Genomic DNA, 26,246 nt, shown 5'->3' on the forward strand with positions numbered 1-26,246 from the left:
ATTCTCTGTTGCTCCTTCAGGCGATGAACATGCCTTGCTTGTGGTAGCTAGGAGAAGGCGGAGCTACGAATCTCTTGTTTTTGTTTATGCGACGATATTATAGTTTATTGTATGTACCGGAATGAAGATGACTGATATGGAAGACGAAATTGTTTCCCTGGTACTTTTAATTCTTCACATTTATATTTATCATTCATTTTATCTGAATAATACGTAGAGCTATGAATTGTTTCAATGGGAGGTTTGAAATTTCAACCGCATGAACTACGTTCAAATTGGATAACATAGCAGTTCACCGTTCTTGCCATTAATTTACATTGCTGAAATGTCATAAAAGTAAAATGTATCATATAATAAAAGAACGAATGACCCTCGCCCTTTCATTCCATAGAAAATTAATGTTATATTTGGAGGTCATTATATCCAAAATTTGGAAAAAAATAGTTTTTTTCATAGAATTCATATTCAGAGAGAACAAAAAAATTATATTCGTCCCTTTGTTATAAGCAAATGTAGTGAGAAATGTATCAAGTTTGAAAATAATAAAATTTTAATAATTAATTACATACACATAACCATGTAATGAATTTTCCAACATCATAGGTCAAACAAAACTTTGAGTAAAAATACAGATTTTATACATTTCTTTGCAAAAAAGAAGCAGGGCAGAGCTTAGTCTCGACATTATATTAGGTAGAATGGTCTTTGTAGTTTATTATATTGGATGAAAAATAACATGGGGTATGTATAGGAAAAACAATCAGGACTTATTGCACCGGCCATTACAAATTTTAACCAGATCTCCCATCCTAAGGCACCTCACTCGAGCCCATGCGTTAAGAGGGCACTAGTAGTTGACTATGTTTTATAAGTCATCAAGTACTTTAAAATTTAAAGGGAAAGCCATAGTATAATCTATTTTGGGCAATGTGTTAGTAATTTTTTTTCTTTGTTAAGAAAGACGTCCAAAAGCACAACTCCATTTGGGTCTCTTGGCTACTTGTTATGATTTCTGGAATTTTTTTCTTTGGAAAAAAATCCTCAAAAGCATAAGGACAAGTAGCCCAGAGATCCAAACAGAGTTATGCTTTCTTGCCAAAGAAAGCAATTGCTAATATATTGTCAAAGAGGAATTATACATAATTGCTAAAACGAGAGAAAAAAAAATGACACCAAAAAATGAACAACAAAAATAACATTCTTAGACTAAATGAGGGATCGAGATTGAAAATAAAACATTCTAGACTAAATAAAGGATTGAGATGGAAAATATAGCATCCTAGACCAGATAAGGGATCACAATTGTATAGAATATATAAATATTCTCTGAAATGTTAATGAAAACCAGGACTTCTTTTTAAATAATACAATAGTCAGTACTAAAAGTTTCTGGGTTCAATAAACACATGATTGTCAGATTAATATTCTAGGTACAATAGCTAGTATATAAAAAATTAATAAAAAAGAAAATATGAAATGTACAACAACATGAGAGAAAGCAAGATTCATAATGAGATATTCTGACAAGAAAAGAAAACTATATTTTGTACGAGATGAACAAAGAAATAGGCTTCAAACTTCCAACTAATGTTCTATTGATTCAAATGCTGCGCTCTTCGACACAAAAGCCTATTATATATCCCTACCGACCTCTATAGGTGACTGACTTCAGACAAAGTAAATTGTAATAGCCGATGGGAAAAAAATTCAAAAAAAAAACCCCATATCCAACAGGCTAGAAAAAAAATTGTCAAAAAAAGTCACTAAAGGAAGAAAAGATTATGCTATAGCTGTTCCCCATTCACATGCGTCAGATAGTTTATGCAGGCATTAAGGGCGGTTTACATGTTCAGTTACTATAGCACAGTTTTCCTAAAAGCAGGTTTTTTGTGCAGTGCAATGGTGGGGATTGATTAAAAAACCTGAAATTTCGGTTTGCTGTTTCTAAGAACAGTGCTTAGGAAAACACTGCTTAACTTGACAAGTGGTTTGGTAGGATACAATGTGGTTTATATTTTCTGTTAACTGGCCTTGTACATGCATAAGAGACATATAACTTCACAATTCATTGAAGGAAAATTTAATCTACCAATGGCATATTTATGGGGGCAGCAAACTTTGGTAGGTCAAGCTAAATTAGATTGTGAGAAGGGAGACACAATTTGGAGAGTCCTCAAACTGCAAAGCCTTGAGGCCCGTCATTTCAACTTTTCTCTGAGAAGAGGGGGGGGGGGGAACAAAGAACATATACTCAAATCTATATATATAAAATTGATTTTCTGTGTGTCTGTGTGTGTGTGTGTATGTTCTCTATACAAATCTACAATTTTAGATCGATCGTCGCCAAATTTTGCATATATACCAAATGGGACCCGACTTGAACGATAGGCTACTTTAAAATTTCGTCAGCCCAGGGCAAATGCCCCAAATGGGCAAAAAACTGTCCGGCAACAATGGTTTTTGGGCCTCAACAATCACTTTCCGAACGTTTACTTTGGTTACCGTGGTTCCCTAGCAATGCGTTTCAGACGTGTATATGCCTTTACAACGGTTTGTCACTTCTTTAATCCTGTTAGTATATGTATAATAGTTTATGCATTTATAATGGTTTGCCACTTTTTCAATCCTCCCAGTAATGAGGCTTTTTGAATAGACGTCATAATCATCATCAGCATCGCTTTGAGAGTCAGGAAAAGGGTGATCCTCATAGAGATCAGTGTTAAAATTGTCGATTTTACTGTAGAAATGCGGAAATTAGTGGGATTTTCTGCCCCATCAATAATTTTAAAAATTGTATTGAATTCTCAATTTTTGAAATATTAAGGTCGCTTAGAGATGTACGAAGCCCAGGAGATTAAAAATGAAGTAATTAGCCGGACCTACTTTTGAGTTAGACATTCATCCAATAACATTGATTTCAGCTTTTTATTTACACCTTCTCAAGCATGAAAAATAATGTCTCCGTATTGTCTTTTGATATTCAACTGCATTAATTCATAGTTTAGGATGTTTTAAAATGAATTATGGGCCCGTAAAGTACATCAAAGAAATTCCACAGCTTCGATTAAGCATTTTTGAAAGCTGAAACAGGCAGATGGATAAATTAAAGTTCATGGGGGGGGGGGGGATCGAAATACCTAGCGCCCCTTAAAAAAAGGAAAAAAAATATATTCGTTTCTATGTTTCTTTAAATCTAGATTTGTTTATTTCATGAAGTCGTCATATTGGTTAACTTAGACACGGTTTGCATGTCCCTCAAAGAAAGAGAGAGAGATATCACGTGATCCAAAAAAGCGTCATTGAAGAAAACCCGAGCAACGCCGGGTATTATAGCTAGTGTATATATATATTTGTATATACATATGTATTATTTCTAGTTTATTTTTTAAAGCCATCCGACTCCCCCAAAATGATGGACCTGAAAGCCTTAGATATACTTGGTCACTGACTTTTATCAGTAAAACTACAAAAATTAGACACTTTTAAAATTTTAGACACTTTTTATTTTCATATTTATTTGTGAGTGCAGGACCAACGGCAGTGCTTAATCTCTCAGTATTATGCACTTTGTTAACATTAAATCTTATCCTAGTACCACACTATTTAATGCTGATCATATTAAACACCCAGAAGTGTGTGGTCCTGACAGGCCAAGAATTTTATTTTCATATCTGTGTGGGGAGAAGTGACCAGTGGCATTGGAGTCGGAAGTGCCACCGTCACCACAGTGGTGGTCGGCTGAAGTTTGTTTTTCTGTGGTTCCCAACTTCAAGGCGCAAATGCGAGCCGATCTCCCCGTTAAAAAGTCTCGCCACAGAGAGCAACAGTCCTACAAACAGTACAAATATTCACTCACTACACTCACTTCACTTCTGAGATATAGATGGCAGCACTAAAAAATCATACACAACACCAAATACACACTCAGACGGTTAGGTACACATATACTTACACTTCCGGCACAACTCACTAGGTAGTAAATTGCCCACGGCGATAGACCTGAGTTATGCTCGGCTTCAAAAAAAAAAAAATATTTTGTTGCAAATGCGAGCCGATCTCCCCGTTAAAAAGTCTCGCCACAGAGAGCAACAGGCCTACAAACAGTACAAATATTCAGTCATTACACATCACTCACTTCACTTCTGAGATATAGATGGCAGCACTGAAAAAATCATACACAACACTAAATACGCACTTAGATTGTTAGGCACGCACTTACTTCCAGCACAATTCACTAGGTAGTGAATTGCCCATGGCGATAGACCTGAGTTGTACTTGGTTTGAAAAAAAAAATATTCGGTAGCGCCGCTGTGGTGGTTGAGTGGTCATAGTGACGGACTTGCATCTCAAGAATCCGAGTTTGAGTCCCACCGTCACGATAGTGGTGGTTGGCTAAAGTTTGTTCTCTGTGGTTTCCAACTTCGGCACTAATGCAGTCTGATCTCCCCATTATAAAATCTCGCCACAGAGAGCAACAGGCCTACAACAATACAGTCAGTTCAGTCATTACACTTCATTTCTGAAGTATAGATGGCAGCACTAAAAAATCAGACACAACTCTGTATATGCACTCGGACTGTTAGGTACACACGCTTACCCTTCCGACACAACTCGCTAGGTAATAAATTGCCCATGATGATAGACCTGAGTTGTACTCTGTATTAAAAAAAGTATTTTGTAGCACCCCCAGAATTGATTTAGAAATTAAAATTTCCTATATAAAGATCAAGTCGAGCACCCACAGGCCTATAGTTTGTTTCAGGTTAACTTTGCAGTGAAGAGAAAGGTAGAGAGTGTATTCCTTCGCCGCAAAATATAGTTCTCATACGTCGGAGGTTTGCGTTGATCCTTTATGCAGAATATTAAAAATTTTTCTATGGTTTTGAATACTGAAAAAATATATGGTTTTGAACCGATGTTTATTCGTTCAAAATTTTTAAATTAGAAAAAATATTGGTTACTATTATCGATAATCCACAGCAACGGCAACAACATTGCGATACCCTAGAAATTTTCTCTGCCAATATCACTGTCATGCTTTTTTTGTAACACCCAGTTATATACTGAATATACATACATATTTTACATCGCTATTCGGTTGAATTTTCCATAACGATACAATTTTTCATTCAGTTTTACATGCTGTTATAGGTTTACATCAATACGAATATCCAATCAGTTTTTTTTTTCTCCCGAATATAGGCTTCAGTGAATTCAGATAGTCACTTATAGATAAGAGGAAGTGTTTCTCTTCCACGAGAGCGGCGATACTATCTTGAAAGGGTCTCTATGGGTGCAGAAGTTTTAGTTTTAGATCCTCCTTGTTTTTTAATTATTTATTTCTTGCCGTCTTTTCTTGGGAGAGTAGTGGATGCTGAATCCCCTATTGCCGATCATGGAGATTGTTGACACGACCACCCAGTAGGGCCACCTGTTTCTCCAGATGTCCTTGCTTTTAGTTTCTCTTCAGATAAAAAAAAGTGGGGGGGGGGGGGTAGGCACAGTTTGTTAGGCTTTTAGTTTCATGTTTTATGTGACAGTTATATCTCTCTTTATAGGCTAAAATGTTCTCTGGCTCTTCCATTCCTGAATACTCTCTGTAAACAAAACTCGATAAGAATCATCCATAATAACCCCATGAGCGGTACATGAACTGTAACAAAAGACTAAAACTGTCGTGAAAACAAGTGTCATTGACGTTATACCGTTCCGGGAAAGGGGGCTGGGTGAGCAACGGGAATTTCGGCAAGAAAAGTGAAAAAATAAATAAAAAATTTCTAAACTTTTCCGCATTATTATTATTATTATTTGGTGCTATTCCTGCATTTTCACGTGAAAACAGAATTAATCTGTTCTTAATTTTTTTTTGATTGGCTTCAAAAGTTTTATTTAACGTGAATTTTTTTTTATATAAATTGAAGAAAACAATTAGAAATCCCCAAGCTTTTGAGAGCCATGGTTAGTATATACAGTATTTTAAAATTATCCGTTGCTTTCATATTATTGTTTGGAATTTTTTTTACAAATAAATTTTAGCTAAGGGAAGGGAAGTATTGCAGAAAAATATTACTATATTTTTTAAAATTTTTAGTGTTACTTACGGCACATCAATGAAGAGTAAGTGACGCGCTGATGTAAGATAATTATTTTTCTAAATTTTAAAATACTTTCTAATAAAAAAAAAATGATTTCAAAAATCTCACTTTAATTTCTGAAAATATCGGCAGTGGTTTTTTTTAATTCTATGATTATTACTAATTTACTGTGAAATTTTTTTAAACTCATTACGTTACACATAAAAAAAGATTTTTCTCAGTGAGATTGGCGAGAATCGGCCATACCTTACCAAAGCCGCGCATCGATACATTGGTTAAGAGGCTTTCGTTCCCATAGCAACGAGTGATTCGGTTCCCTCGTAGCTGCCCGTTCACTGCAAAGTTAACCTGAAACGAACTATAAAACACTTCAGACTTCTCTGAAAATAACAGCTCTATTGATCTTATGGTTTGATCCAGTCACATTTTATATTCATGTTTTTCAATAGTTGGCACTGAATGTGCGTAGATAACATTTCTGTTCAATGTTCAGGAAATTAATGCATGAATATTTTTTTTATACCAATGATGTGATTCAAACAAAAAAAAAAATTTTCACAAAGTGTCTGATTCTTTGATTTCTTTATTAAAAAAAAAAAAAGAGTGGGCCTGTCGGGTTTTGCTCTTTCCTGAGGAGGGTTTTACAGATTATTGAAAATTTTTAAAAAAATTAAATGTAAATAAAATTTTTTCTTTTTTTCAGCAAAAAGAGTTTGATTGGCTTCTTCAAGAGGAGGTGACTGTTGTATTAGAGCAGTTACGAAATCTGGTTCTGGTATAAATTTTATCTTCCATATATGTTTAGTTATTCTTTACTTGGAAGCTAATGAAGCCAGTTCTCAAATTAGATATAACACAGAAAAAAATTAAATCTGTTTATAGGAATGTTCACGCCGATTTCCAATATCGAACCAGCAAGAACTTGATACACTTGTTCGAAGTGAAAAGTTTTTCCTGACCAATGCTAGGTAATATTAATTTATATATGTATAAGCTATATATTATATAAGCTTACATGAGTATATACATTCAACACTCATTATAAGGGCCACACGTTATAGCGATCATTCCATCACAACGAGTGGTAGGGTAAGTCCCAAATGTTTTCATAGAACGACTATCATATATGTTTTACTTTCAATATAACCACCCTCCCAATATAACATCCATTTACCACAGGACAAAGGGGATCGTTGTATTGAGCGTCGACTGTATCTTAATTTTTGCTTCAAAATGGTTAAAAAAATTCTTACTACGGTCATTTTTAAATTCCTTAACATACTGGAAATTACTCAGAAAATGAAGAGCTTCAAAGAAATTTTGAACTTTTTTAAATCCATATTATTGATTTCTCTATAAGATAAGATACTCACCTAAAGTACCAAAGGATATTTCAGAAATGGTGACATGACCACAGAAAAAGATTACTACCACAGAGAGTCCTACATCAAGGGGGTTAGCGTACCAACCTCTCAGTGAGTATTAAAAAAAAGGCTGCGTTTGTAGGTTCCGGTCTAATTAGCCCTTGTGTGCAGAAAATGGCTGTGGTGCGACACAAATGATCAAATGATGATTTCTCTCTTCCTGAATTCATATAATACACATATAGACTTTTTCACAAATATTTCATAATATAATTGCATTAATTATCTTAATTCAAATTTGTGAGAGAACTTTTAAATTTATTTCTGATTTATAGAAATTGTGTGACATGTTTGACATTCATAATTATTTGTGATAATAATAACCATCTCAATAATTTTTTTAACCTCTCCTCTGTAAGTGCATGGTTTTCAAAGGGCAGAATTCAGCACAGCCACACTCCCTAAAGATTACTCCTTTTATCTTCAATCAAGACAAACCGTGATTATCTAAGTCAAGATGAAACAATCTTTGACAATGTATTTTTAACTTATGACTAAGGCCGGTATTACACTATAAAAGTTTGGTAAAAGTCTTTTTACAAAACTTGAAAAATGCATCCAATAAGGTCATCGGTTGCATTTTCTAGGATGTAACCAATAATCTTATTGGTTGGATTTTCAAGTTTTATAAAAGGGATTTTATCAAACTTTTATAGTGTAATACTGGCCTTACTCACACCAGTTAAATCTCAAGCAAAATGTCAGGCAGTAATTCTTGAGATCCTTCAGTTTTGGATTGTATAGCATTTCTCAAAAACTTTTAAATACTTTCATAAAATAAAATGAAAATTTCAATGATACAATTCCATTACAATTAGACTTGTGCATTTAGACTAGTCTAATTGCAATGTCTAATCAGTTAGCATTATGCCACACAAATGACAACAGTTACTAAGTGTGTCTAAAGCAGTCTTGACCAGCCGGTGTGTGTCCAGCCTTGATCTTTATTTCAAAGACCATATCCTGATTATTTTCTAAGAAATTGGAGTATTTTTTCAGAGGTTCACAGTACTATCTAAATGATTGTCTTATTCCCTCAAACAAGTGTGTTATTTTAGTTCATTGTAAGCTGAAATTTTAAACATTTGATTTTTATTTCATTTTCAGTGCTTCCTCATCAGACCAGATAAAGTCTGTGGTTACTCTTTGTGGGGATAATATCATTCATGCTGTAAGTTGAAGAAACATGTTTTTAATTTTTTTTAAATTCACTGTTATTTATCATTTTAGTCAGGTTCTTTGCCAGTTAAAAAAATTTTGTATATCGATTCTCTCTCTCTCCTGGTATAAAAAGTGAAAATTCTTAGTAGACAGTATAATATGAATTGTACCTCTAAAGTTATTTTATTCACATGTGAGAATACTTGCACCATAAGATTGAAAGAGATAATGTACTATGATTTTCTGTGTATAATTTTCAGTGCTATAATCTACACGTTTTCCTCATGCAACAGTAATGAAATATGGAATGGAAGAGACTGTTAGTCATGTTTTTATAGAAAAAATTTTGATTTTTCCTACTCTAATCTTGAAAAAAAAAAAAAATTTATGAATTAATTTTTTTTAGGTATGTATTTCTATTTCAACCTGTCAGAAAAAAGCTGTTTATAAATAATGGTATTTCCAAATGTGCTCAATTGCTACCGCAGGGAGTCCCCATCGAGGGGTTAGCGCACCAACCTCTCGATGAGTATAAAAAACAAGCCTGTTATTCGGAGTTGGCAATAAATTGTAGCGTCCCGGTCTAATTAGCCCTCGTGTGCAGAAAATGGCAGTGGTTCGACAAAAATGATCAAATGACCAAAAGTGCTCTAATTATGGGTTGACTGCTCTAACCGTAATGATGAAAGATCCCTTTAATTGCACTTAAAATGAGCTGAGAGGTTATTGGTGGAATCTTTTGATAAAAAAAGGCCTTTTAAAAATTATATTGCTGTATTATTGTTATTATGTTGATGTGTGGCAAATGAAACAAAGTCATTGGTATAGCTATTCACTTAATAGTAGTTATTTCACCTAAATATTATAGCCACATTATCCCCATTTATATCGCAACAAATACAACGCCACAACAGGCAAAATACCCAAGGAGGTGGCAGAGAAAAGGATGCCCATAATAAATATTGATGTCATATATTTCAAAAATATAGCAACCCAATTAAAAATGCAATTACAAATAATATATATACATGATAAAATATTATACAATGCCCATAAAGAATACTTATGGTTGCCTTATTCTACGTATAGATAGTTTCTCAATTTGCCCCTACATTTTTAATATATTTCTTTCTAAACATGTTGATAAACATCTAAACGTTCAAACAAACTTATCATACTATAATGTAAATAACTATATCAGTTATAATAAAACTAAATAACCCACATGGAGTCTAGAGTGTGAATTGCCTAGTGTGTGCTTCCACAGTTTGCACACTGAGAAAATCACTGCCAGGAGACTAACAAAACGAAAATAGAAAAGTGTATTTCTTTTATTCATGGGGAGCTATATTTCTTACTTATTACACAGTTGAAAGATGTATTATGCTATTACGAATCATTATGATATATAAATAGTAATATACTCTTTCCTCATCATTGAAAATGTCTGAGGGATATGGCACTTACAAGCGGGGGGGGGGGGGGGGGTGCTTCAAATTTTCATAGACTAGAATTTTTTGATGCAATCCTGCCTCATTTGTGGTAATGAGAATAAGTTGCTAATTGCATCAGTCCAGGGTAGTGAGCAAGTCTGTCTATCTATTCTTCATCAGTGCACTGTGAGAGCAGCTGATTACAAACCACAGTTTCTCATTGTTTGTTGACTGTTCAATGTGTTAATAATTATATGTAAATTACCTTAAAATCTATTTTCTTAATTTTTTCATTATTTGTGATAGGATATAAATATAAAACTCCATAAGCACACAGTTCAAACTCATAGAACTCTGGTACAAAATGACTGCCAGTGGAAACTACAGCAGGTTTGAAATTTCATATTCATTACTTTTCAGTATGTTAACATTCAGAGTTTGCTTTGAATTTTTATGTTTATTAGTAGTTATGCACAGGATATAACTCCTAATAGATAACACTTTTTTGTTTTTGTCCATATTGAAATGCTGGTCTGTAAAAAAGAAATTTAGATAAAATTTTATATATTTTAAATTTTGTATTCATATTTTAATAAAATATTATAATGAAACTCTATTCTTTGAATAATAACAGTTCTATAAAATTTTCCATAGTTTTGATTAGGAGCAGGGTGTTGTTCAGATAACACATAACTACATTACAACATACTTTCATAATTTCCAATTTTACCTACCAGAAAAGCATCTTGAGAATAAGTATAAATGTGCATATATGTAGAAAAATCAAAACCTTAATTGTAATTGGTGTTAAAAATGATATCCCCTGCATTTCAATTCATCTTATATATAAATGTGAAAGTATGTATGTATGTATGTATGTATGCTCTTTATACAAATCTACAGTTTTAGACCGATCGTCGCCAGATTTTGCATATATACTAAACAGGTCCGGGATTGAACCGTAGGCTACTTTAAAACTTCGTCAGAACTGGGCAAATGCCCGAAATGGGCGAAAAACTGTCGGGCAACAATGGTTTTGGGGCCTCAACAATCACTTTCGGAACGTTTACTTTGGTTACCGTGGTTCCCAACAATGCATTTCAGACATGTATATGCCTTTACAATAGTTTGTCACATCTTTAACGCTGCCATCATAACAGTTGATTCCTTCGTAATGGTTTGTCACTTTTCCAATCCTCCCAGTAATTAAAAAAAACCCGGGAAGTGCCCGATATTTTTGCTTGCATGTATACAGGGTGTCCTGTAAGTGCTAATGTGGCCTTTATCTCATCAACCACCCATCGTTGAGGTATAGTTTCAATTTAAAAAGTGCTTAAAATGAGTTTGAATAATATTCGCTGTAGAAGCTGGACATATGGCGTCACTAACAACAGAGAACAACAACTACGGCGATAAAACTGGGAATAAAAATGTTCAACGCCAGCTGATGAACTCAATGCTTGCCTCAAATCATCAGCACTTTACTTCACCAAACACCAACTCTGGCCATATCGCTATATTGCAATTTACTGCCGTTAGTGAGATGGGTTGGAAGTGAAGGTGCTGTCTATCGGTGGTCACCTCGAGTTTGTTAGGACATCAACACTCTGGCACGAAGCTAAAAAATTATCATTATCCACCAACATGTGAGTTCAACTGCAAAATGACTCAGCACTGCTATCATTTTCACATCAGTTGATCAAACTTGGCAATGGAAGAATTCCCGTAGACCCAAGCACTGGACTGATAACATTCCCAAATTGATTTTGCCAGTTATTATATATATAAACTCAGTTCAAGAACTTGCAGACCACGTCTTCCCAAACATTCAACAAAATCACCGAAACCATGAGTGGCTTTGTGAGAGTGCGATTCTGGCACCGAAAAATGACAGTGTGAACAAGATCAATGGAAAAATCCTAAAAATTATTCCGGGAGACTCCACATCTTACAAATCGGTTGACACTGTCACAGACACAGCGCAGACAGTTCTGTATCCTGCATAATTTCTGAACTCTTTGGATATTCCGGGTGTGCCACCACACAACTTGACCCTCAAAGTCGGAGCACCTATAATGATTTTAAGAAATTTGGAGATACCGATACTCTGCAATGGCAACAGACTCTGCGTGAAGAAATTGCACAATTACATCATTGAAGCAACGATTCTAACTGGATATATGCTGGAGGAGAAGACGTCTTCATTCCACGTACCCCAATTATCACTGAAGAAATGCCATTCACTTTCAAGCGATTACAGTTCCCGATTCGTTTAGCTTTTGCCATGACAATCAACAAAGCGCAAGGCCAGTTGTTAGTAGTGGCAGGTATCAATCTACTTGAGCCCTGTTTTTCACACGGACAGCTTTACGTCGCCTGTTCGCGTGTTGGTAATCCTAAAAATTTGTACATCAACACACCAGATGGACAAACAAAAATATTGTGTATCCACAAGCGATTGCCTGAAGTTTTTAATTAAAATATTTAAAAATTAAAGTAATTTTTTTTACTTAATGCAGAAATATTTGATTAAGAAATAATTAATAAGCTATATATGTGTAAATTTTTTACAGGGCGGGCAACGTCGCCGGGTATCAGCTAGTCTTATATATAAATGTGAAAGTATGTATGTATGTATACTCTTTATACAAATCCACAGTTTTAGACCAATCGTCACCAGATTTTGCATATATACCAAACAGGTCCGGGATTGAACCGTAGGCTACTTTAAAAGTTCGTCAGAGCTGGGCAAATGCCCGAAATGGGCGAAAAACTGTCGGGCAACAATGGTTTTGGGGCCTCAACAATTACTTTCGGAATGTTTACTTTGGTTACCGTGGTTTCCAACAATGCGTTTCAGACTTGAATATATGCCTTTACAATGGTTTGCCACACCTTTAATTCTGTCATTATAACAGTTTATTCCTTTATAACGGTTTGTCACATTTCCGATCCTATCAGTAATTGAAGAAAACCAGGGAAGCGCCGGGTATTTCTGCTAGCCTATATACAGGGTGTCCTGTAAGTGGTGTGACCTTTATCTCATCAACCGCCCATCGTATAGGTATAGTTTCAATTTAAAAAATGCGTAAGGCGTTTGAATAATATACATATAAATTTTTTATGGGGCGGGCAACGTCGCCGGGTATCAGCTAGTTTGCTTATATTTATCATGTTCTCTTTGAGACATGATAAATCTTTCTGGTATTTATGCCATGAATTACAGTTGTCAAAACTGGTTTGATCTAAAGATATAAGTTGCCACAGTTGTTTAGAGATTATTCTGTCTCCGAAAAATGTCTTCAGCATTGCCATGATGGAATTTTGCCATATGACAGGTTGCACCAGAGGTCTTGAATGCATGGCCCATGAAGCTTTTAATAATACGTGTGAACTATATAACCGAAGTTGACCACGAGCCTCAGTAAAATGTCAAATGTGGCCAACACTGTGTTAAAAGTTGAAGGTGCCTTGATTAACACTGGCTAGCTGATACATCTTTAAGTGAGGCTTCTGAACTGCCAAACTATTTTGACTGGCAGCTGAGGTTATGTCAGAATATGGAGGATTGTTTATTTAATGCCTTGGCATGTCATGCCAGATTCTATTTTTTGATGAATGCAGAGATGGCATCCACTTAGATTAAACCATTTCTTCATCTGCAAAATGGACATGTCCATGACTGTGAAAAAATAATACTGGGAAACCTGCATAAAACAGAACATTGAGACAAATTATTTTCCATTCCAGACAGATTTCGGTTTTATAAAGGTGCACACACAAAAATATATGCAGTGATTTATTTCTGTCATTTTGTGAATTTTAAATTTTAAGAATATCACCTCAACTACTATAAACCACAGAGTATTTAACATGCATATTTATTATTTTGAATTTTTTCATGTTTGCTTTTTCAAATTAGTACACATTTGAAATTTCATATAAAATGTGCTAATAGGTAAAATTTCAGTATAAAACATTCTCCTGAATAGCAATAGAATGAAAACTGACTTTTGTCAAAAATGGAAATTTTTAAATATTTAAAATAAAAAATCAAGAAATTGTGCACCATTTTAAAAAAGTGACAATGAGATCAACAACCAACGTTTGTGAAAGAAAAATATTCTACATCTCTGTAACACTTAAATTTTGCTTTGTTTCTCTGGCCTCTATGATCTTTATTTTTGTGTTCAAATCCAAGACGTGTTTCTTGCAGCTGTGGTCGCCATCTCTATGCTGAGAGAGAGAGGGAAATGCTAAATTATTATCGCTAAATTGTAACAATATTTCAATCTCCCTTGCCTATTCCTCTCCTGAACTTTTTCTGACAAAGGTCACCATTCCATCATAGATGAAATGCTAAGCAAGCTTTTATTAAATTTTGAATAGTAACTGCTTGTACCCAAGCCCAACCACTTTCTTACAGAACCAGTTCAGATAGATAGATAATCATTCATCATTTTTCCAAGAAATAAAAGTGTTTCCTAACAAAAGGGGGATCAGTACGACTTAACTCTCATCCAAAGGACAAGAACTTGCACTTGGCCATCAAATTATTTTTGTTTAAGCAGTTTTTTAAATCTAAAAATAGACTAAATATGCCTTCCGTTTCCATGTTAGGCAGTTTCCATCTTAAAGAGGTTTTGTATAAGTGAAAAAAACTAATTATCTGCTAGTCTATTTTTCTGTTCTGTTCAACACAGGTTTCCGTCTCATGCAGTGTCTGTTTTAGATAGGTTTCACTGTAACTAAGTTAGGTAATTTATTAATATGCAGAGAGCGGTACAATTATAAATTGAATGCACTGGATATGTGCTTGTTTCAAACTGAAATATGTAATTCTTTTTCAAGTTTAACTTGCAAATGGAAAACAAATTTTAGATGTGATGGTGTTTGCAAGATTTTTCCCTACATAAAATAGTATATATTTTATTTGTGTGTTGTACAAATATTACTTTAAGAATACCATATAGATTAGTAATTTGTAACTTTTTTTTTAGATACAAGATGCTGGAAACCACTTAGCAATTGCTCTTCAGATGTTTTCTTCTCTTACCCTAAACTCTGGAAGACTACACTTTGAGTCTGCTGAAGAAGTTGTTCATGTAATATTTTTTTTGTGTGCTCATACATATCGATCAATATTGAGTTTATAGCACCAAAAAATGCTTAAAATGTTTCATGTTCTAGAGTTATTTGATTAAAGTTTTCTTTATTCTATAATCTTTCTTTATTCTATAATCTTTCTTTATTCTATAATCTTTCTTTATTCTATAAACTTTCTTTATTCTATAAACTTTCTTTATTCTATAAACTTTTATTCTATAAACTTTTATTCTATAATCTTTCTTTATTCTATAAACTTTTATTCTATAATCTTTCTTTATTCTATAATCTTTCTTTATTCTATAATCTTTCTTTATTCTATAATCTTTCTTTATTCTATAATCTTTCTTTATTCTATAATCTTTCTTTATTCTATAATCTTTCTTTATTCTATAATCTTTCTTTATTCTATAAACTTTTATTCCATAAACTTTCTTTATTCTATAAACTTTCTTTATTCTATAAACTTTTATTCTATAAACTTTCTTTATTCTATAAACTTTCTTTATTCTATAAACTTTCTTTATTCTATAAACTTTTATTCTATAAACTTTCTTTATTCTATAAACTTTCTTTATTCTATTTTGAAACAAACCTTCAATTATTGCTTAATTCATGATATATTTTGTAATTAACATACTTTTATCAAATAACACTTTTTTCTGTTTGTTATATGCATTGTTTTTGATTCTTTGAAAAATAAAATACTGTACAGATTAAATGTCACATATTTTTTATTTAATATTTATTTTTCTTTCCTTTTTATTTAAGATTGTGAATGATTTGATGGGATGTTTGCAAAGGGGCCGAGCATGTTTGATAATTCCTAAGAAACGAACTATTGATGAGCTATTAGGAAGTAGGAACATGGTAATGACTTTTTCTTCAGATTTCAGCAAATATGAAAAGTATGTTTTTTCACACATCAAATGCAAAATTTGTAATAATCTGCAATGACTCAAACACAGTATTTAATGATTTCCTTTTTTTCATTTCCTTCAAATAATTTTTTTTATCATAAAAATATTTTTAGAACATTTTTTTTTTATTCGTTGTATTCTGATTTGAAGTGATTTAAAGTATTGATTGATGTGGCTATATATTTGTAGTCCAGTAAAATCATGATTATCCGACTACTGTTGATTAGATTTCCCCCAGTGATTTTTTCTCACAGTAGTGAGAAAATTATCACACAAGTCATAGATTCTATTATCGATGTTAATGAATACAAAAAGACTTTGCAAGTGCAAATAAGCAACAGTGATACCTTTGAGAGATGCTTTTGGGAAATTGCTTGGTTGAACCAACGAGAACATTGCTACTCATCAGAAGTAATGTGAAAAAGTTTTGTAACACAGCTGCAAAGAATGACAAGATTGTTTATGTGTCTGTGAATGCACCTTAGATCATGGTTAGTATAGGTCAGTAGCAGGGTTTTGACGCATGGCAGTTTTTGACTGTTTAAACTATCACTTCAAAAATCTTCCATCAAAAACCTGACATACTGCTTTTCAATATAAAAATTCCCATTGGAAATACACACGTTAATTGCATATAATGTTTAAAGTGACTGTTATCCAAGTAATAAATACCTAATATGATTGTAAAATAATTTTCTATTCTCTACAAAATTATTTTGGACCATATGTATGTTTTTTGCTTATAAAATATATAATTTGAATAAGCATTGCATAATTGCTGATGGAAAAACTATGAAATGATCTGATATTCTTCAAGACGATTCTTGACCCACCCAAAATTTCTTTTAACTGCTTATTCATTTATTATGCTTATAGCTATGTGAATAGATTCATTATGTGTACAGATATAAACATCTTCTGTACTCTTTTTATAACAGATAAGTGTTTAAAAGTTCTTGTATACCATAGATGTAATGACGATTTCTGCTATTAAATTATTTCAATAATCACTGATACTTAAAACAATACCTTTATTGTTCATAACATTAGAATATGTCTAGCAATCAAAATACTAAATTTTAGGACTAAAATGTTCTTTGATTTGGCACTGCTAGCTTGTATAGGATCATAAGAAATTCCTACAGCTTATTATTAATGCAAAAGTAAGAATGACTAAGTTTGACCATGATGTGATATATTTACTAGCATTTACAGTGCGATGGTTTTCCAATTAAAGCTGTATCTAAATATGCAAAACAATGCTTTGGGTACCAACTCATCCAGCTCTGCTTTGATTGAAAAAAAATTCTTTAAACTGGATTTTAAAACTGGATAAAAACTCTGGATTTATACAACCTGAACTAAAAAATTTTTAGGTGAGAATGAATGAGTTTAATGAGTGTATTAACAGATGTTTCACGAGAATTTTAAGAACCTATAAAAGAACCTATAAAATATAATTTTATAGGTTCTCTAGACTCTTTTTATGTCAAAAAATTCAAAATTGCAAATTATAATTAATGAAACTAAAACATTGTAATATGCAAAAACGTTTTTCATCATGTTATATACCTATTGTGTTCAAAACATTATCCAAAAGCATTGATTTAGGTTTTAGACAGTTTAAACCAGTTTTTAACACTTGTCATGTCAAAAACCCAATCCTCGTCACTGGTTTTCAAAGTGTGCATTGCTGCTCCTAGTGGGCATCATCAACCTTTGTCAGAGGCATCGCAGTGATGTGGGGATATTGATGTGCGCATGACTCCCACATCCTGGAGAAGGGACCCCAGGCTGTGATTTTTGGCATGCTTCCAATCCAGACTTTTCATGGATACTTCTATAGTGAATTTATAGCATGAGAAAACAAAAAATGATAACTGTCCCAGCCCTTCGGCTAGTGCTCTGTCAGCCTCACTCTTTGGGGGGCAATAAATGTGGTGCCTATTTGGTCTTTTGGAGGGTTCTTTGTTCGACTATTCTGGGAAGTCATGAATGTGAATGTTAACCTAGGTAAGTGAGTCATGGGGGACAAAAGTTTTGGGAACCACTGGTATAGGCCTATATAATACCGGAGCTTTAAATTAATGCTTATTTAATCAATGATGCAAAAGTGTTTATTTGCTGACACAAGCTCATCTCTGGAGGTATTCAAGGGCCTATTGTACGCTGTATTTTTAATGTGTATACAAAGGGAACCTCTTTTTTTTCTTTTTTTTTGGACTTGAAATTTAGAAAAAGTTTTCATCAAAAATATTTTTTATTCACACATCATAGAAACCATTAAATCCCTCACCACTCTCATTTGATACATCACAATCAGCTATCTCAACTAATTCATTATCATCACCAGAGTCAGTCTCATCGTAAACTGCAAGGAATTGAATAATTTGTTGATATCTCTATAATACTATTCTTGTATAAGAAACCCCCCATAACTTTTTAATTTTTTGAATGTGGATCTTATGTTTAACTTCAGAGTACTTTTGATGTCAGCAAAGTTTTACCAAAGTTCATATTTTTTCATCACAGAAATCTTTGCAACCTCCACTGCCAAGTGATCTAGCAGTTAGCTTTTATGTGCAATCACATAAGTTGGTTTTTGCTGTTTACCATGTGCTGTCCAAAGATAGTCAAGAACCGATGAAATTTGATATCTTTCAGGCATGAAAATATTTTCTACTTTTTTTTTCTTTTTTTATATTATTTTTCTTCTTTTATATTATTTTTCTTCTTATTCATACCCAACATGAAATTACTAAAAAAAATTTTAAATAATTGTATCATAGGTCTCTAATATAAGCTGCTGTAGCATATAGCATAATGGCATAATATAGTATAAATAGCATTATTCATATTCAGGGAAGTCTGTTTAAATTAAAATTTAAATTAAACGTTCCCTTGACATTCTGTTATATCAACGTTTTATGGTACATAAATTATATTAACAAAAAGCATTTCTAATGAGGCAATTAAATTTTTTTTTTTGAAATACTTGCATCTTCATAAAAACTACAAATACACTGCTCAAAACAAGTAGGGGAGCAAGCAAAAAAGTGAAGAAAACCGTGCGAGACAGCCATGTATTGGCATACAATGGATAGTACACGCGTATCAATGCGCAATACAGAAAAAAGATGTAAACAAATTTGGAATTAAGCTTTAATTCTTTGAAAATATGGAAAAAATATGAAAAGATGATTTAGGGCAACAATTTGGTTACATGTAAACGATAAAAAAAAGTACTGTTTAGACATGATGCATGAGTTTTAATTGGGCATGTGGTCTCCTCGAACAGCTAAGACTGCTGCACACCTGTTTTCCATGGACGCGATGAGGTTATCGATCAGACTTTGGGGAATACTGTTCCTCTCCTCAAGAAGTGCAATCTGCAAGTCTCAGACAGTAACAGGCGGCCTTGGTCGCGCAGCAATGCGTCGCCCGAGCATGTCCCAAACATACTCGATTGGATTCAGGTCAGGAGAGCACGCTGGCCATTCCCATGCTGTATTGTTTCAGCTTCAAGCATGTTCTCCACCAGGCGAGCTCTATGCGGTCGGGCATTATCATCCTGGAAAACAAAGGAATCTCCAATGGCTCCAGCGTAAGGGATGACATGAGGTCACAGTATCTCGTCTGCATACCTTCGGGCCGTCAAAGTGCCATTCCGAATGATATGCAGGTCCGTACGTCCGCCTATACTGATTCCGCCCCATACCATCCAACCAGCTCATCTGTATTGTGACCTTTCACGAACGAATGCGGGGTTATTTCGAGTGCCCCTCTCCCTCCATACCAGAACACGTCGGGTGTCACACTCCCGACTGAATCGGGACTCGTCTGTAAACAGCACTTGGCTCCAATCATGTTGCTCCCAATCTCGATGTTCAGCAGCCCATCTTCTTCGGGCCGCACGGTGGCGTGGGGTCAACGGAATGCAGACCATTGGCCTACGTGCATAGAGCCCTCCCTCATGAAACCGATTACGTACTGTTTGGCTGGACACCCTTCGTCCTGTTGCCAAGAGCAACCGTCTTTGCAGCTGCGTAGCATTCTCTGTTCTGTTTCGACGGGCTGTTAACCGTATATTCCGGTCATCAGTTGCTGTAGTGGCGCGTGGCCGACCTTGCCCTGGTCGACGTCTAACATTTCCTGTTTCTTGGAATTGATTCCACAGCCTTGCAACAACACTTCTGGCGACTCCAACAGCGTCCGCGACACTACGTTGTGTTTGCCTGGATTCCAGTCTGCCTATAACACGCCATGGCATGGATTCCGGTAAATCACGTTGTTGAGACATCGTCAAATCACCTTGTCTCAAAAAAAAAATACTGCGCAATCGAATTTCACAGTTACGGCAGTAAAACAGACGTTTCTGCAACAACCCAATTTTGCCCTTATCTCCTTTTTCTGGTTTTTGACGTCATGAACTTTGATTTGCATATGAAGTTTTCTTCTCCGTTTCCTGCTAGGCTTTAAATTATGGATGATTCATTTTATGTTACTTATCGGTATACATCTTTGCGTAATTTTGTTAAAACCATGTGCTCCTCTAATTGTTTTGAGCAGTGTACTTGCATTTTCATAAAAGTTGTGCTTTGAAATTATTTCCAAAGTTGGAAAAAAAACTCTAGTTTATTTGAAAAAAAAAAAATGTGTTCCAGACTCTGCCACGTAGCTAGGCTGGGAGAAGTGGCAAAGTTCTGGCGTTCATTCATTCAGCTTATTTGAAAATTAATTGTCATGTAAGTCTGAAATGCCCTTGTTAAAATCTTTAATCAAGAGATCAATGAATGGCATTAGCTAGTTTGATAATAATTCTTTTTAAAAGTACTCCAATTTTTTCAGTTGTAAAATTTTTCCATGTCAAATGAATTAGTGTAACAAACACAGTGGCACAAGATCACGTTTTGAGATATGCAATAGCATATTGCTGCAAGAGCGCATACTACTAACATTATAAAACATGGGAATAACCATACTTTTATCAAGCAACTTCAAAGATATGGAACATAAAATGTTTCCTAATCGTCATTACAGATTTTATTGAATACTCACTTCTCTCCATTAATCAAATAAAGATGATCAGGGCTGGAAATGAAGAGGGGGGGGGGGGGGGGCAACTGCCCAGTTAGCAAGATTTTAGGCCATCAAATTTTAGGAAGGAACAAAAGTACTGTTACAGTCAATGAATTTGACAGTGGTGACGGCGGAAAAATTATGTTTGCTGCCCCCAGAGTCCCTTTTAAAAATCCTAGTTACAGCCCTGATGATGATAATGTAGAAAATTCTCTGATTTATTAATTGCAGGCAGAATCATCAGTTCCTTGGTTGAGTGAAGCTCTAGTCCTCTTCACTGTGTCTTTGCAGCTTTGCCAGCAATTGAAAGATAAGGTATATTGCACCTAGTTGTTGATATAATGAATGTGTCTTAAATTTCTATGTAACGATTTAATGAGGTAAATGTAGGCTACTTTTATTTACTCTAAATTATTTTGTGTGAAATTGAATATTACTAAATTAAAATACAAAATAAAACCTTATTAACTCATCAACCTAATAAGTTGTCACTCCAGTTAAGTCGTCATTTTTCTTCGGTCCCGTCTAGCTTGCATAGAAAACGTTCTTTCTTTTTAAATTGAGCGCAACTCAGGTCAATGGGCAATTTACTACCTAGAGAGTTGTGCCAGAAGTGTGTGTACCTAACAGTCTGAGTGCATACCTAGTGTTGTAATTTTTTGATACGGTCATCTATATTTCAAAAGTGAAGTGAGTGAAGATAATTGAATATTTGCACCATTTGTAGATCTATTGCTTTCGGTGGCGAGACTTTTTAATGGGAGATAGCTCACATTTGCACCTCAAAGTTGGGAATCACATAAAACCAACTTCAGCTGACCACCACTGTGGCATCAGTGGGGTTTGAACCTGGGACCTTGCAATACGAGTCTAAGAGTGATATGACCCCTTGACCACCACAACATCAGAAAACAATGTTATTAAACCCTATTTTACTCATCACTATGCAGAAGTTTGAGAGAGAGAAATAGATGATTTCTGTGGCTCCCTTTAAAGAAAGAGCTTGATAACTGGTTCAAAAGCGACCATAAAAGCTCTATATGTACCAAAATGAAGTAACAACTCAAGTAACAAAAGTTATGGTGAGAAAGTTCATTTGCAGACTAAAAAACAAACTTTAGGGTCTGTTTGAGCTAGACCCGATTTCTGTATGGGCTCCATCAATGGCTTCAAATTTAAACAAAATACACTATATTTGTGGAAAAACCAGACATTTTTTTCCTAAGTTGAGGCCTTCTAGTTTCTGCTTTGCCCTGCGTAGGAACCCCTCAAGTTAAAATTGGGCTACGTGTTCGAGTTTACCTTGTATTTGTATCATGAATTACTGATAAGTGTACCAGTGTCTTTTACCTCTAAAGGTAAAAATTTTGTTTTTTTTCTTTTTTTTTTATCTATAAATTTTGCTAATATTATAATTTTGATTCATATTTTAATCAATTTTATATTACATTAAAATTATACGACTTCCACAGTATTGCACATTGAAACTGATGACACTTTGCTAAAGTCATCACTCCGCTTAAGCTGTCATAGTTTATGGATAATGTGAGTGACGACTTAATGAGGTTTCACTGTAATTTTATGTCTATTGGACACTAAAAGGAATTCTAGCAAAATTTTCTATTCATGATTTAGATCAAGATTAATGAAAAAAATAATTGCTACATCATAAATGTAATACTTCCAAATGTAAAAAGGACCATCACACATACACACAGGACAAAATACTTTTTCTGACGTGCACTGTGTTCAGATTATTACATGTGTTAAGATGTAATCTTGGGTTTTAAAATGTCTAGGATCATATATTTTTTTCTCTTGCATTTCAAGACAAAACATAATGAATAAATATATAAATGATCCATTGTAATACTTATTAATATTTTCCCATTGCAGATTGCAGTTTTTGCTCAGTACAAAGAAATGAACATTCAGTGAAGTATTTCCTCCAGATTCTTTCAAATGTTCTACATACAGTTATGTGGACTGTGTCATAAACCGCTGTTGGGGTAGAATGATAATGTGTGCATGTTTCAATATAAATTTCAGTGATTGGAGTAATTTTAGTTGTGTATTGAAATATGAAACAAAATGATTGTATAGTAAGTAACCAAGAGTTGTAGAGAGAACAGTATTGCAAAAAGTATTTATGTAAATGCAAAATATTGTAAAGAATGGTATGCTATTGTATAAAATTGTGATTTTGCGAGTGAGAAAAATGATGAGCTTTTGGATGAAGAAGTACATATTTCTTGGGCTGCTTATATATTTTTCTTTTTAAGTACAATCACAATGTTTTCTATCGATCTATTATTAGAAATTGAAATTTTACATTCATTTCTACATTGTTGAATTTACTTTTTCTCATAGTCGCCCATCTTTGAAGATCTGTCCTCCTCCCTCTTTTTTTTCTGTTTGACATAAATTTTGCAACAATATAGTTGCCAAGAGATGAACAACACTTTTGTGGTGATGTTACTTTTTTTTAAATTTTAATTTGAAGTTATTTGTAAAATTTGTATAACATACCTGATATAGAGTATACAAAATAGGGAACAATTTATTTTTATTCTCTTGATTGTTTTTGGTGTCTGAGGAAACTTATGGTATTTATGTATCATGAAGGAATTCATAAATAACAAGAATTTAAATGATTAAGTTGTCCTTTGTTTTAATGTTGTCCAAGTATTAGAGGTGTATTTTTATTTCTGTTTTAAAAGTATTTATAAAAAAAAGCTCTTCACTACCAGAACTTAAGGAAAAAATTATTTTTTTTCATAAAACCAAATCGAAGTATAATGCTGGTGAGATATAAATTTTTAATGCAATATTTTTTATGTACGGGTAGTTGCTAACTTATGTAACTGTTGCATTCATATCTATTTCACATTGCTGTTTGCTATATTTATTATATTTGGCACTCAATTACTATTTGCTGTGAGTGAAATATTTGTATGAGTGAAAATAGGGTTATGCTGGAAAAATAACTTGGTTATTGCTTTTGTATCTGAAATTCCCTGCTGGTACAAAAAGTATAATACATTTTACAATTACATTGGAGTGGGTCCCATTTAAGAAGTTTCCTGACTAAGACATTTTCTTGCTTAAAAAAGCCTTATTTTCAGAATCCTGATTTTTTTTTTTGCTCCTATATTAAAACACTTTCTGTTTACGTTTTCCCACTTAATACATCTATATGGTTATGATCCTGAAGGCAATATATATAATGAACTATTACTATATTGCCAATGAGAAATTTTCTATATTTCATAATCGTCACAATAACTAGTTTGAGGATCAAACAGAAGTTGTCTCTCCTGTTGCATTGAATTTTTTTTCAATTTTTGGTAAAATATGAATCAAATTAAATAGCAAGTTAGCAACTTCTTGTATGTGCTATTAGTTCAGTTATGTTTGTTTAGTGCAAGAATAATGAAAAGTTATATTTTCCAGTCAAATGGCCACAATGACTGATACGAAGTGTTGGAAATGTTTCTAAAGGAATTAAATTTTTATGAAGATCTGTGACGTGTACAAAATAAACATTTATGGTTTCATATTTTGCTACATGACATATGTTGCATCTGTAGAGAGTAATTGATTTTTATTATTATCATTGTTTTATATAGTTTGTAAGAGGTGAATAATACCAATTGAGAAAATGACAATGAAATACAAATTTATTTATTGAACATCTTGTATCCATCATTAACAGATTTAATATTGAATAATTTTAGCAGTACAAGTACAACGCCACAACAGGCAAATTGCCCAACGAGGTGGCTGACTTAAGACCCTCATAGATCCCCGAGCCATTTCCCCCCCCCCCCTCGGAACCCCCAATGAATTGGTACATGCGGGAATGTGCGTGTACGTGTAGTGCAACCTGACGTAAAGTTTTTTTTTGTTTCTGTGTAATGCTTGTTATGTGTAGTGCTGCCATCTGCCATCAGTTTTTCTAACTATGAGTGAAGTGTTATGATTGAATGATTTATCGTTGTAGGACTGTTGCTCTCTGTGGCGAGACTTTTTTAACGGGGAGATCGGCTCGCATTTGCGCCTTGAAGTTGGGAACCACAGAAAACCAACTTCAGCGGACCGCCACTGTGGGGTTCGAACCCGGATCCTCGCATCGCGAGTCCGTCACTATAACCACTCGACCACCACAGCGGCAGTATAGTCGAACCTCATTATAAGGGAACTCAATAAAACCAGCCATATAAGTACAGTTACATTATAAAAGGATATTGAGAAATATATTTTTTATAAATATCTTTAAATAAAGTAAAGAATTTTTTAGATTGTTAAGATGCACAACACACATAGCATTTGAATTCTTAGCTTAAAAAAAATTTTAAACTTTATTTTACAGTTGCAGCTTATTGAAATTTTTCAAAATTCTGAGATATCTCACCTTTCAATCAGCAATATTTTAGCTAATATTGCACTCAATCAGAAAAATAGAAATTTTCTTGTTGGGCTCAGTAGAGACAGGGCATCAACTTTCTTATTGGAAGTTAGAGGATAGTATAAAAATTTTGCATATCGGTTCATATAAGGTCCGTTTTAAAATGAATGAAATATTTGAAATGAGCCTGTTACTTGGATATTTTTTTAATTAAAAATATTTTTTTATCACCAATGGTGGAAGGTATAGAGGGTGTATAAGGGTAAATATACTTAACATCCTGTATAATTCACAGGCTCAAACTTTTTCTTGCATAATTTCCCCCACTCTTTTTGTCCAACCACCTTGTTGGGCAATTTGCATGTTGTGGCCTCAGACTTTGTATGTGTATGAAATGTACCTTATAGTTAGGCTGACTTTCTGATCAAGTGACCTTACAATGAGGTTTGATTTGTATACACACACAATAATTTTGATTAAGACCTCTTGTTTCTGTAATAGAATTATAAAATAAGAGATTTAGAATGTATATAAGTGAGGGGAGGGGTCATCATTATGTTATCTTTTGATTGAACTTTACACAAGAATTCAATTCTCATGTCAAGTCAAACCAATTTAAT

At 33.8% G+C, this 26,246-nt stretch overlaps 1 protein-coding gene across 1 annotated transcript; it reads left to right on the top strand.

Moving 5' to 3' along the window:
- On the top strand, positions 1-25,558 carry rogdi (rogdi atypical leucine zipper). The gene is made up of 10 exons (XM_089244150.1): positions 1-160; positions 6,799-6,870; positions 6,978-7,063; positions 8,627-8,690; positions 10,420-10,503; positions 15,114-15,218; positions 15,991-16,089; positions 18,672-18,803; positions 21,450-21,533; positions 23,115-25,558. Exons 1-10 carry the CDS (start codon positions 122-124, stop codon positions 23,154-23,156), a joined length of 807 nt encoding a protein of 268 aa, XP_089100276.1. The 5' UTR covers positions 1-121; the 3' UTR covers positions 23,157-25,558.
- Positions 25,559-26,246: the final 688 nt, after the last annotated feature.

The sequence above is a fragment of the Pholcus phalangioides genome, unplaced genomic scaffold (assembly GCF_987345545.1).
Source record: "Pholcus phalangioides strain wild (caught in Gottingen) unplaced genomic scaffold, Ppha-v1.0 ptg000015l_1, whole genome shotgun sequence".
In the NCBI taxonomy this organism is placed as follows: Eukaryota; Metazoa; Arthropoda; class Arachnida; order Araneae; family Pholcidae; genus Pholcus; species Pholcus phalangioides.

What these genes read in the sequence shown, in the direction of transcription:
- rogdi (XM_089244150.1), top strand. Translation starts at nt 122, where the DNA reads ATGAAGATGACTGATATGGAAGACGAAATTGTTTCCCTG. An exon ending in AAGACGAAATTGTTTCCCTG is followed by an intron (nt 161 to 6,798) that starts GTACTTTTAATT and finishes TCTTTTTTTCAG; the next exon opens with CAAAAAGAGTTTGATTGGCT. An exon ending in AGTTACGAAATCTGGTTCTG is followed by an intron (nt 6,871 to 6,977) that starts GTATAAATTTTA and finishes ATCTGTTTATAG; the next exon opens with GAATGTTCACGCCGATTTCC.